Source organism: Saccostrea cucullata, unplaced genomic scaffold (genome assembly GCF_032062105.1).
Source record: "Saccostrea cucullata isolate Sc308-1 unplaced genomic scaffold, CSIRO_AGI_Scuc_v1 ctg699, whole genome shotgun sequence".
In the NCBI taxonomy this organism is placed as follows: domain Eukaryota; kingdom Metazoa; phylum Mollusca; class Bivalvia; order Ostreida; family Ostreidae; genus Saccostrea; species Saccostrea cuccullata.
In genome coordinates this window covers 172,179-185,000 of record NW_026929109.1, presented here as the reverse complement: position 1 = coordinate 185,000, position 12,822 = coordinate 172,179, and the positions used below count along the sequence as shown (strand labels likewise).

The window sequence follows — 12,822 nt, the reverse complement described above, 5'->3', positions numbered from 1 at the left end:
GGCCAAAACCACTAAAAATAATGCAATCTTCAAAAATCTTCTTCTTTACTCCTGGACATCAAGCAGTCAAACTGTTTGCATGATTGTAATCAGCATTGAGTCCTTTACCAAAATTGTGAAATTCATGGCCCTGGGGTCAGGGGTTCTTGTACTAGGGCGGGGCTAAATAAGTATATAGTGAAAATGCATTATTTCTTTGAAAATCTTCTTCTCTGCTCCTGGGTATTAAATAAACTAACTAAGTACATAGTTATGATGAGCAAGAGTGCCTCTACCAAAATTGTGAATTTTATGGCCCCAGGGTCAGGGGTTCTGGTTTTAGGGCAGGGCTCTATTGATTATGTAGTGAAAATACATGAATTCTTTGAAAATCTTCTTCTCTGCTCCTAGGTTTTATATAAACTAACTAAGTACATAGTTATGATGAGAAAGAGTGCCACTACCAAAATTGTGAATTTTATGGCCCCAGGGTCAGGGGTTCTGGTGTCAGGGTGGGGCTCTATTGATTATATAGAGGAAATACATGAATTCTTTGAAAATCTTCTTCTTTACTCCTGGGTATTAAATAAACTAACTAAGTACATAGTTATGATGAACAAGAGTGCCTCTGCCAAAATTGTGAATTTTATTGCTCCAGGGTCAGGGATTCTGGTGTTAGGGCAGGGCTGTATTGATTCTGATTATACATGTATAGTGAAAAAACATTAAATCTTTGAATATTTTCTTCTTTGCGCCTAGGTTTTAAGCAGATGAATTACCTATATAGTTATGAGCAATCCCTAATCTTCAAGAATTGTAAATTTCAAGGCCCCAGGGTCAGTTGTACCATAGTGGGGGGGGGGGGGGGGGGGGGGCTGTTGTTATGTACTGAAAATGAATGAATTGTTTGAAATGTGCTCCTTGGTATTAATCAAATATTTTTGAAAAGCAAGTATGCCTTTCCAAAAATAGTGCAATGTGTGGATCTAGGCCTAAGAGTCAAGGGTTCATGTGTGGTAGCGGCACTACTGATTATTGCTGAATATTACTGATTAGTTGAAATGCATTTTTTTTATTCCCCTACTCTGTCTATGGGTATAAAGTATCCAAACTAAGGAACTGCTAAGTGTATAGTTATGATGACCAGATTGTAAATGCTATAGCATCTGGCTTAAAACATGGATCAAATTCAGTCACTGGGAAGTTGTTGAATAATGCTCAGGTGACCTATAAGGCCCAGGGGCCTCTTGTTTCAAATCATGACCCCCGTTTGAAAGGGGGGGGCAAAATGGCCGACCAAACTTTTACATAGCAATTTATAGGAAAATTCTTTAAACATCTTCTCAAGAATGACAAAGCCATAATTCATCATATTTATATGGAAGCATGCTCAAGTATTGTAGATTCGAATTTGTTCAAATCATGACCCCCAGGGGTAGGGCAGGGGCCAAAATGGCCGACCAAAATTTTCAAAGATATATACAGTGTATAGGAAAATTCTTTAAAAATCATTTTCTAAAAAATAGCAAATCCATGATTGGTCATGGGACTACTTTTGGATTTAAACTTTACAATAAAAAAAAACATTTTCTACTTTTTCTTAGCCTTAGTGCTCAGGTGAGCGATGTGGCCCATGGGCCTCTTGTCAGAATCTAGCTGTCTTTGTTTAGCCTATAAAATGCAAAGCATGCTACAAATGGGATACTTTCAACTTTTAATATCCCAGACATATTGTCTTCAGATTCCAATATTTCATATTAAAATAATAATGGAATAAAATATGGTTCTAACATATCAAAAGCCAGGATGCCTGAAACGAGCTTTTGATTAATTCTAAAATAGCCATAATAATGTTGAAGGAACGGTCCATAAAGGAAAAGTGATATCAAATTTTATTTCGATGGAAAAAGAGGACACAATTATAGGCCTATCTGGAGATTTTGAAATTGAATTTGAAAAACTGGAAGAAAATAGGATATCGAGCATGTGTTCTGTGACTCTATAAAAAAAAAACTGTAATTGACAGGGAGGATAAAAAATGAGACATGCTTGTTATCTTATTAGTTGACAGGTATTATTCTCGTATTATCACATTTGGTGTACTGTCATTAAATTTAGGGCTAATTTGGTGTGTTTTTCATGTTTGTTTACTTCAATTTTCCCAATCCCTCTAATAGGAGTGTGGTATAGCAGAAAAAGTGATAAAAAGGCAATACCATGGCAACTGTCTTTTGCTTATGTCAAAATGGTTATGACAATGGGTGACAGAAAATTAAAATGCTGATAGGAAGCAGTCATTTGCAGTTTCATCAATACTTATTGAAGAATTATTAGCACTCTTTTGGCAGGTGTTCATTTCATTGAATATGTAGCAATAAAATTGGACAAATTTCATAATGGAGAATCCAATTATACAAAGTCATTTACAATCCAAATTACCCGGTGATGCTGCAGATTTGGTCACTTTGTAAATTTACAGCTATTGTCCCATTGAAGATGATGATCGGGTCTTAATGACAATGTGAGAAAACCGTTAGCTGTTGAAATTAGATGGAGGACCTGTTAACTTAAAGGTTACACAAAGGTTCCCATTATAATCAATAGCAACTTTCTATTGAAGTACATTGTGAAAGTTTTATCATTTTACTAGAATTCAATTTTTTTTTTATTCTTGCAAATGTATGTGCTCCAAGGCAATTGAAATGCTGATAAGAGGAAGGGGGGGTGGGGGGGGGATTGACTTTTTGTTGCTTTAAGTCCCATTTGAGTAATTTTCACTCATAAAGAGAAGTCACATATACCGTTGAAGGGCTTCAAATTTAGACCTTTCTCAACACTCAGGACCTGATTGAGCAGTGAGGCTTTTTTAATGTTCCAATGCCTGCTGACTGACATGAGGCCTTGGTTTTTAAAGGTCTCATTTGATGGACCTGCAACTTTCACTTGAAAGTGCTGAGCACTCGGTGAGGGAACAGTTGCCACTTAATTTTTACCATGTTAGGTAGGTTTCGATCATGATTTGAACACACGACCTTCCCTCCGATAGTGCGCACTCTCTAGTGACTGAACCACCATAATAGTAAGGGGTTCAGAAAAGTTTTTTTTTTTTTTATTTAATTCACATTTTTCGATGCTTTTTTTCATTGATTTTTTTTTATTTAATTTACATTTTTCGATGATTTTTAGCTCACCTCAACGAAGTTGGGGGAGCTTATGTAATACCCTCGGCGTCGGTGTCGGCGTCCCAGGTTAAGGTTAAGTTTTTTGGAGCAGTTTTCTTTTTAAGTACTTCTATGTCCTATATTGATTAGACATGCATGGAAGATGGTTCTAGTGTGTTTCATTGTACCAGTCAAAGTTTCAGATGCTGCAATTTCAGCAAAGGAATGACCAGGTTAATGTTTTTGGAGCAGGTTAACATTTTTGGTGCAGTTTTTGGTGTAGGTTTCATTTCCAAGTAACTATAATCCCTATGTTGACCAAACTTACATGGATGGTACATCTTAGGATGCATACGACCAGACTTGCTTCGGATGCTGAATCTGACCTACATTTTGCGGTTGAGTGAACAGGTTAAAGTTTTTGGTGCAGGTTTCATTTCCAAGTAACTATAAGCCCTACGTTGACCAAACTTGCATGGATGATACATCTAAGGATGCATACTACTGGGCTTGCTTCTGATGCTGAATCTGACCTACATTTTCCGGTTGAGTGAACAGGTTTAAGTTTTTGGTGCAGGTCTCATTTCCAAGTAACTATTAGCCCTATTTTGACCAAACTTGCATGGATGATACATCTAAGGATGCATACTACCGGGCTTGCTTCGGATGCTTCTGACCTACATTTTCCGGTTGAGTGAACAGGTTAAAGTTTTTGGTGCAGGTTTCATTTCCAAGTAACTATAAGCCCTACGTTGACCAAACTTGCATGGATGATACATCTAAGGATGCATACTACCGGGCTTGCTTCGGATGCTGAATCTGACCTACATTTTGCGGTTGAGTGAACAGGTTAAAGTTTTTGGTGCAGGTTTCATTTCCAAGTAACTATAAGCCCTATGTTGACCAAACTTGCATGGATGATACATCTAAGGATACATACTACCGGGCTTGCTTCGGATGCTGAATCTGACCTACATTTTGCGGTTGAGTGAACAGGTTAAAGTTTTTGGTGTAGGTTTCATTTCCAAGTAACTATGAGACCTATGTTGACCAAATTTGCATGGATGATACATCTAAGGATGCATACTACCGGGCTTGCTTCGGATGCTGAATGTGACCTACATTTTGCGGTTGAGTGAACAGGTTAAAGTTTTTGGTGCAGGTTTCATTTCCAAGTAACTATAAGCCCTATGTTGACCAAACTTGCATGGATGATACATCTAAGGATGCACACTACTGGGCTTGCTTCGGATGCTGAATCTGACCTACATTTTGCGGTTGAGTGAACAGGTTAAAGTTTTCATCAAGAGATGAAAATTCTCAAATTTGCTTCAGATGCTGGATTTTGATTACATTTTCATGAAGAAGAACTAGTTTAAATTGTTTATGTAGGTCTATTTCAAAGTATCAGATCAAAATTGCTTAAATATTTTCATTTTTGGAATGTACACTTTTTGTTGGTTAATTGTGTGACTTTGCCTTACTTAAAGACAACATTCGTTGAGGTGAGCTCTGTAATCTCTGATTACCTATGTTTTTCATGTCTTGTAAATTTATTATTACTTTGATGCTTCAGTATTTCTCTTTAACATTGTCAAGCAACTGGGAAAATTGAGAAGGAGGGGGGAGTCACTGGCTGTATACAAAAGGTTTCTAATCAATTTGAATTTCAATAATTTATCTTTTTTATTTAAAAACAAATCTCTAAACTAACATGTATATCTAGATTGATTTGTCAATATTTATTGGTTTGAGTGTATGAATGAATAAAAATCGTTTTTTAAGATCAAAGATTATTATACATATGTATTATTTTAAAATTAACTTTGTAAAAAAGTTTATCTTTGATAATTTGAAAAACACAAATATTTGGTTGGTAGACATCTTATTTATTTATTTTTTGAAAATGTGACCCCATGGCAATTTACGTAATTTATCCAGAACAATAGATTGGAAAACCTGATTGTTAATCAAATTTTGTCTTAAATTTCAGTCTTTTAATAAACAAACCCCCTGTCACACCTGCCTAGTGCATTGATTATATCATCTAATAATGAAACTTGCCACTAGGGATTAGAATTTGAACAACACGCAAACTGATTTTTCCATTATTTACTTTAAATGAATTTTTCTGTCCACACAGAAAGGTAAAGATGAAATGAAAATTAAGTTAATTAAATGTTGTGCCTTGGCAGAAGTCATCTAGCGGCCACCAAGCAGGTCAGAGAAAATAGCCAGAACAATCGCGCATTGTTGCCGCAGAAAATGTGTGGAAATACATGTAAACTCGTTCTCATAATTTCCGGAAGCAAGAGTATAATTTTTTCCCGAAAGATTAAATTTTATTGAATTTGCTCTGAAAATTTTGTTTAAATCAATGATGTAACTTTTTAATTTGGAATTAGTTAATAATGTAAAAGATCAGTTTATTCACATCAGCTATTTTTTTGAAGTTGGCCGTGGATTACTGATTATGCCTGAGTGGCCACCTCCCCAATGAGCACTAATTAAACTGGAATTTTTAAGCAGATTTTCTTGTTGCAGCTAAATACACTGTATTCATTTCTTTTATCATTCAAGTGTTCAAGCAGTAAATTTTAATGTACGGAACTTAAAGCAGAAATAATGGTAGCTCCCTCTATGCTTCGTTATTGATTCTTTATGTAGATTTTTTTTCAATTTTTGCAGTGATTGCTTAAAATGATTTTAAATTGCTATTTGATAATTATTCTTGCATGTTGATTGATAACTGTTGCTGGTCGTGTATGTAAATTCCTTTCATTAAATTCCTATCTTTAATTCAATTGTTTGAGTATTGTATTTATAATGAAGCTGAATAGCTTTAACATATTGACTTTTTCCAAAGAATATTTATTTGTATTCATTAAGTCAAAATCAATCTAAATATGATCAACGCCAACTTTTGTCTAATGAAGTCGATTTGATTTTAATTTCTGTGCGTCCAATGCTAAAGTACGGAAATAATTATAGTACATTATAAAATTGTATCATTAAACCATTGTTCATTATAAAAGCCCCATTTGATCAGGCAAACTCTATAAAAGGCCGGATTCATCAGACATCGATTTTATATTTTTAAGTCCCGCAGATCTATAATTTTGAAGGAGATTTAAAGTTTGCTCTGATTGATAAGCACAGGCAGTGAATAAAGAAATTATTGATTTTCATGTCAAAAGCCAATTTTGAAGGCTAAAGGGTTTTTACAATGAGACGGACAAAGTTTAACTGATAATGCTTTGTAACAGGAGAAGAGAATAGAATCATCATTCAAATATTGAGAGCGGGGTTCAAACATGGTATTAATACGTATGATAAAGTCTTCATTATCAGAAGAAAAAAAGGGAATCCTGTTGACAGACAAGGGCATTCTCTTTTGTAATTAATTTGTTTATTTTTAGTTTAGAATCACTAAAATGAAATAATAGTCTCTGTAACCACTCCTGTTTCAAATCAATAGAATTAAAAGTGCAGGTTGCAGCCGCAGATGTTTTTGTAAAAAATCGACATGCTTTTTTTATTTTATTGTTTTTTATCAGTGAGATAATTTTTTGTAACAATTACATTACCACTGTTTCACCTTGCCTGTCTGTCTGTTAGATGTATAGCTGTTAGTATCCTCTTGGGGTTTTTCATTATGTACCAAGATGAGTGAAGCTCAAAAATATATACTTGTAGATGAATGTCTTTTAAATTTAAATTTTTGTTTCATTTTTGCAATTTGAGATTGTCATTTTTCCTTTCCTTTTTTTTGGAGGGGGAGGGGGGGGGGCAAAACATTGTGCTTGCATGATATTTAATTATAAACTTGAAATCCTTTAATTGCATTATATAGTTTAAATGAGAAAAAGAAAAGAAACATATCTGAGCATAATGATAAAATTTTAATTTTAATTATTACACTAATATAAATCGTCTTGGAAAAAAAAAGAAGTTTTTAAGTGAAATGCTGGCTGAGCTGTGCAGTGTTCAAATTATACATTATGCACATTGTCCCTTTCTTATATATCTGTAAGTATATTTTTTGTGTATAGATTCTCAATCTTGTCTTAGACAGAATTTGTTTCTTGATGCCGCCACCTTTGATAAAGTTCATTGAAATCAAATTACATTCTTGATAGAAAATGTTTCTGATGCAGGCCTTATCTATTATTCACTGTTGAAACCAATAGACTTGGATTATCTTTGGGTCAGAAGAACCTATTGAAAATTCTTTTGTTTAGTCATGAAAGAAGTTAAATATAAAAGAAATAAAATCATGTTTGGTTAGTTGATTGCACAGTCTTCAGATGAAGAATTTCCTGTCTGTCCAAATTAAATCAGGCTTTATGAGTTTTGTCTGAAGAACTGGAGGTGTGGAAGTAGGCGCACAGCAAAAAATGTTACAATTTTATTTGCAGTTTTTTGAAATAAATTGATAGATTGACTTTAGGAGTTTCTGTAATGTTCAAATTTGTCAAGTTTGGGAGAATGATTAAAATAATATTTGAATTTGTGTTGGGCAGTATCAGTTTTCTATTTGTCAAACTTGACATATTGAAATCCTCATTTAAAAAGCCATTTGCATTATTCCCTCTAGACAAGAAGAGCATGCAAGCCAACTCTGGTTTCTTAGAATGTCAACTAGGATATGTTATAATCAGCTGATTACGACCTCCTGTTAGAGGTGTCACAGTTAATACACTCAGACTAATCTAGGGCAAGAAAATTCGGTATAATGTCATTTAGGCATTAATTAAAAATTTTCATTATTGGAAAAAATCCCCCTGATCTCTATAAGATTAAGTTGTTTAATTGCATAAGGAGATTGTCTTTTATCAATATTAATTTGATGATTTGAGTCTTTTCTTCTGGCAATTTTTTTTTTTATGTGTGATTTAAGAAGATTTGTCAAAGTTGCGGTATGTTTAAGAAGTCGTTTCCATATCCAATAATCAATTCTTTGTACTTTCAAAGAGACACAAAGGGCTGTAATGGAAAGAATGGAAAAAGTGTGATCTTATGATGACGTTGAATGCGGACATGGAAATCAACTGGTCATTAGTACTCTTTAGAATAGTCAACGACATTAAAAACAAAAAAACACGCCCCCAAAACTGTTGGCTTTGAATTTAAACAATCATTAACTTCCCACATACAAATGACATATTCTTTGGGCAAATATCATTTGTAGAGATTGCTTTTGAAAAAAAAATTGAAATAACAATGATAATATGTATTTATATAGCATGTAGTTATATTCATCTATGTAATATAAAATGAAGTAAAATGAGTGAACTAATTTTTGTTCTCTCCCTTAAATAGATTTTTCCAATTATGTGAAACCTAAATCCTTATAATGGATGTAATTTTGTGTTTGCCCATCTTGATAACTTGTAGTTAGTTGAATTTTCTGCTTGAAATATTTTTTCATTTAATTTCATTACAGTTTACTCCACTTATAAAATGAATGACCGCAAGCTGACCTATCATAGCTATTTTAGGTGCTTCTTCACAAATCGAATTTCCCTTTCGTAATGTAATCAACTTTCTTAGAAAATTCTATTAAAATTTGCAGAAAATGAGTTTAACTTGAGAATTTGTTAGGGAGGGTTGCTGTAGGAATATATCTTTTGGATGCATACCATTGTGTTTTTTTCTCTAAAGTCATTGTTATAGATTGATTTTTCTTTTAATAAATGTTTGTCTATGTACTTTCATTTGCATTAATTTTGATCAGATTATCTTTTAACACCTAAATGTTCACATTGAATTACATTTACAAATTTCATCAATTTGTTTCATTTTGATTTGATGAAATGAAAGAGAGAATTTTTTCACTTAAGATTAAAATACATGTGGAGGTAAACAATTGTTTTGTGTCATTATACTCATTTTTGTCACAGTCCAAAGATTTAATCAACAGGTTGTCAACACTAAGAGAGAAATTTAATCATTTTTTAAACCAACTTTGTCAACCATGTGTGTAATTCATCAGAAGTAGCTAGATAAATGTAATAGAATGTGGACTTTGAGAAGCAGCATTATTACAAATTTTTATCATGTAAACATCTCGGTAAAGATAATTTCCAAAATAGGATTTTCCACTCAGGGGGAAAAAAAAACTTTTAATTGACTTGCAACACCCAACTGTTTGACAGCAATGAACTTTTTACTTCTAACTGAAGAAGGATATTTTTCTTTTGGAAATATTTTGAATAAATCTGAGTCATGTCACCACCTTTTTGCTTTTTTTGAAAGTCACCTCACTCACTTTGGTGAAAAAAGACCAACAAATTGTATGAAAAATGTCAGTCAACATTCAGCTAAATGATTGATTGTATTTTCTGAGATCATTATATCAGCCATAAAATTTGCAAACTGTTGAACATAAAGAAGACTGTTTATATCCATGTTTCATCAACTTATTTGTCCGAAGCTTGTCTCATGTCAGATATAATAGTTCTTTCCTATTGCATGCTCTTGCATATCAAATTATCTTGGATCCGGAGAAATGGATTTTTCCTTAACATCTCTGGTGCATTCTGTTGCCCAACTACCTCTGGATCTGTTACCTGCAAAATCCCGAAAATACTAATATGTGCAAGCTTTGCATTTGAACAGTAATTCAGTACTCTTTCTCCTACAGTTCAAACACAATTTTTTGTCCCCCGCTTTCGCGAAAGCGAGGGGACATTAAATCTCATTCGTCTGTCCGTCAGTCTGTCCGTCTGTCAGTCTGTCCATCACAAAAACTTTAACCTTGCCCATAATTTTTGATTTAGTGGAGCTATGACTTTCATATTTCACATGTGTATTCCTTGTGACAAGACCTTTCTTTGGGTACCACCAAATTTGACCTTTTGACCTTGACCTTGGAGTTTGACCCACTTTTACACAAAAATTCCAAACTTTTACTTTGGCCATAACTTTTGAATAATAGGTACTAGGACTTTTATATTTCACATATGTATTGTTTGTGGCAAAACCTTTCAGTGGATAACAACTACCTTGACCTTTTGACCTTGACCTTAGAGATTTACATACTTATAAAAAAACTTTAACCTTGACCATAATTTTTGAACGGGGAGGACTAATGCTTTCGTACTTCACTTATGTAATCCTTGTGAGAAGACCTTTCATTGGATACCAATAACTTTTACCCTTTGACCTTCACCCTGGAGTTTTAACTACTTTTAAAAAACTTTAACCTTGGTCACAACTTTTTAACAGTGGATACTAGGACTTTTATATTTCACATATGTATTTCTTGTGGCAAGACATTTCATTGGATACCAACAACCTTGACCTTTTGGCCTTGACTTGGAGATTTACGTACTTATGAAAAAACTTTAACCTTGACCATAACTTTTGAACGGTGAGGGCTAGAGCTTTCGTACTTCAAATATGTAATCCTTTTGAGAAGACCTTTCATTGGATACCAACAACTTTTACCCTTTGACCTTGACATTGGAGTTTTAACTACTTTTTAAAAAAAACTTTAACTTTGGTCACAACTTTTGAACGGAAGATACTAGGACTTTTATATTTCACATATGTATTCTATGTGGCAAGTCCTTTCATTGGATATCAACAACTTTGACCTTTTGACCTTGACCTTAAAGATTTACGTACTTATGAAAAAACTTTAACCTTGGCCATAACTTTTGAACAGTAAGGGCTAGGGCTTTCATACTTCACATATGTAATCCTTGTAAGAAAATCTTTCATTGGATATCAACAAATTTGATCCTTTGATCTTGACCTTGGAGTTGACCTACTTTTAAAAAACTTTTTACTTTGGCCATAACTTTTTAACGGTCAGGATTAGGGTTTTCATCCTTCAAAAAAAAAATCAACTTCAATGTTACTTTCTAAATAAATGACATATGACAGGATGTTCATATTACACACAATATGTCATAAAAAATAACATCTCACCCACAAAGACACCAAAAGCGGCGGACCACAATTCTTTGAATTTGCTTGTCAGGGTTTAATGTTCAAAAAGTTGTACTCTCATGGCTACTTAAAATAGAATAAGGAAAAAAAGAAATTATTTTTCCGTAGTTTTATTTATTTTTAATTATTTTTTTTCATGTCATGATATTTATCATTACAGATGAGGAAGCAGAGAAGACACCCCTAGGGACAGAAGAAAATACAGCTGACGCCACATCTCAGGCATCCCCAGGGACCCCCGGTCTAGAGGAGGGGTAAGTCAGGGGGGTAGGTCCTCCCTTCTGCTTGGGTTGATATTAATTAAACAGCTCAACATGGCATAAATTTGAATAGCTGGATCTTTACTTTTGGCATACACAAAAATCTGTTTTTAAAGTACCGATAAACCTGCCAATGTACATTTATGTTGCTTCATTTACATTTTCAAGGAAAATGTTCATTATGATACATATAAATTGTGCTCATATTTTATCTGTGTAGTTGCTATTTAATCATTCAAATCTTCGTTGACTTTAAATACTCAGCTTATTTTTGTATGACATTCCTAGGGAGGTGGACTTTGGAAACACAGATGCTACAGACAGACAAACAGACGAGGAGGAGACACAAAGTGATGTCAAGTCAGAGAGTGGAGGCAGTCCTACTGAGCAGGTATGACGGTCAATTTCTAGGCGTCTTGTAGAACACGTTCTTTGACCAGAAGCTTTGGATGTAGAGAAGTTTGGGATAAAGTATATAAGGTTCTGTGTTCACTTAGTACAATGTCAACTTCTAATTTCATTTTTCATCAGCACCTGATAGCATCATATTCTGAAAAAGAACCAGAAAAATGCATGCATTTATTCTTAACCTGTAGAAAGAAGTAATATTCAGATGGATAAGTCAAACGTCGGGTATTCGTAGAGGGGGGGGGGGGGTAGTTAAGCAAATACAGTGCTTGCAACCCAATCAACATTATCTCTCATGAAAAGATGACATTTTTGTGATCAAATATAGACATTACAAAAGTGCAAATTGACATCTTATTCTTAAACAAGACTTTGAGTTGACAAGAAATGTCTCTCTGAAAATCTTGAGAAAAAATCTTTAATTGAGATGAAAATGTGATGAAATAGATCCTTAAGCTGCGATAGAAATGCAGAGGGAAAACTGTGTAAAAAAGTTTTAAAGGCAATTTGTGTGTTTTAAATTTGATTTGCGATTCCCAGTCTGAATAAAAATAAAAAACGCAAGGACAAAAAAAAACTTAAATCAATTTGTGTCAACCACATGGGGATTTAGTGGTTAAAGAAGATGCATTATGTCTGGTTAGGCTGTGAAATATTTTAAGGAAAATGTCGACCTTTATCATGAAGTGCGACTCAGGAAAAAAGTTCAATTTTCTCTATGTGTAATAAAATTTGTTTTATGATTGGTCCTCAGCCGTGGTAATTATCTTTTTCTTTTCTGTAATTATTTTCTTGAAAAGAAGGTCGGACAGAAATAAAACCATTTTTAGTATTCAAATGTAAGTAGTTTAATTATACTCACAGAAGAATTTTAATGCATGTGCTTAATGTGATAAGAATAATACCAGACTTTTTTTATTTCACAATGTTGTGCAGTGAGTTGAAGGTTTCTTGACCTGTTCTTTTCAATATGAGTATAATCTCTACATCTAGTTGGGGGTGGGGTTAATGGAATTTTTCTCACACAGTTATCTCCCCTTCTATAGGAATACATG

General features: G+C 33.7%; 1 protein-coding gene across 1 annotated transcript in view; it reads left to right on the top strand.

Moving 5' to 3' along the window:
- Positions 1-12,822, top strand: part of LOC134279791 (caspase activity and apoptosis inhibitor 1-like) — a 71,015-nt gene that overhangs the window by 55,295 nt on the left and 2,898 nt on the right. The window contains exons 6-7 of the mRNA XM_062762209.1: positions 11,260-11,353; positions 11,648-11,750. Coding sequence (XP_062618193.1) covers positions 11,260-11,353; positions 11,648-11,750 — 197 coding nt within the window. The remainder of the gene's footprint in view (positions 1-11,259; positions 11,354-11,647; positions 11,751-12,822) is intronic.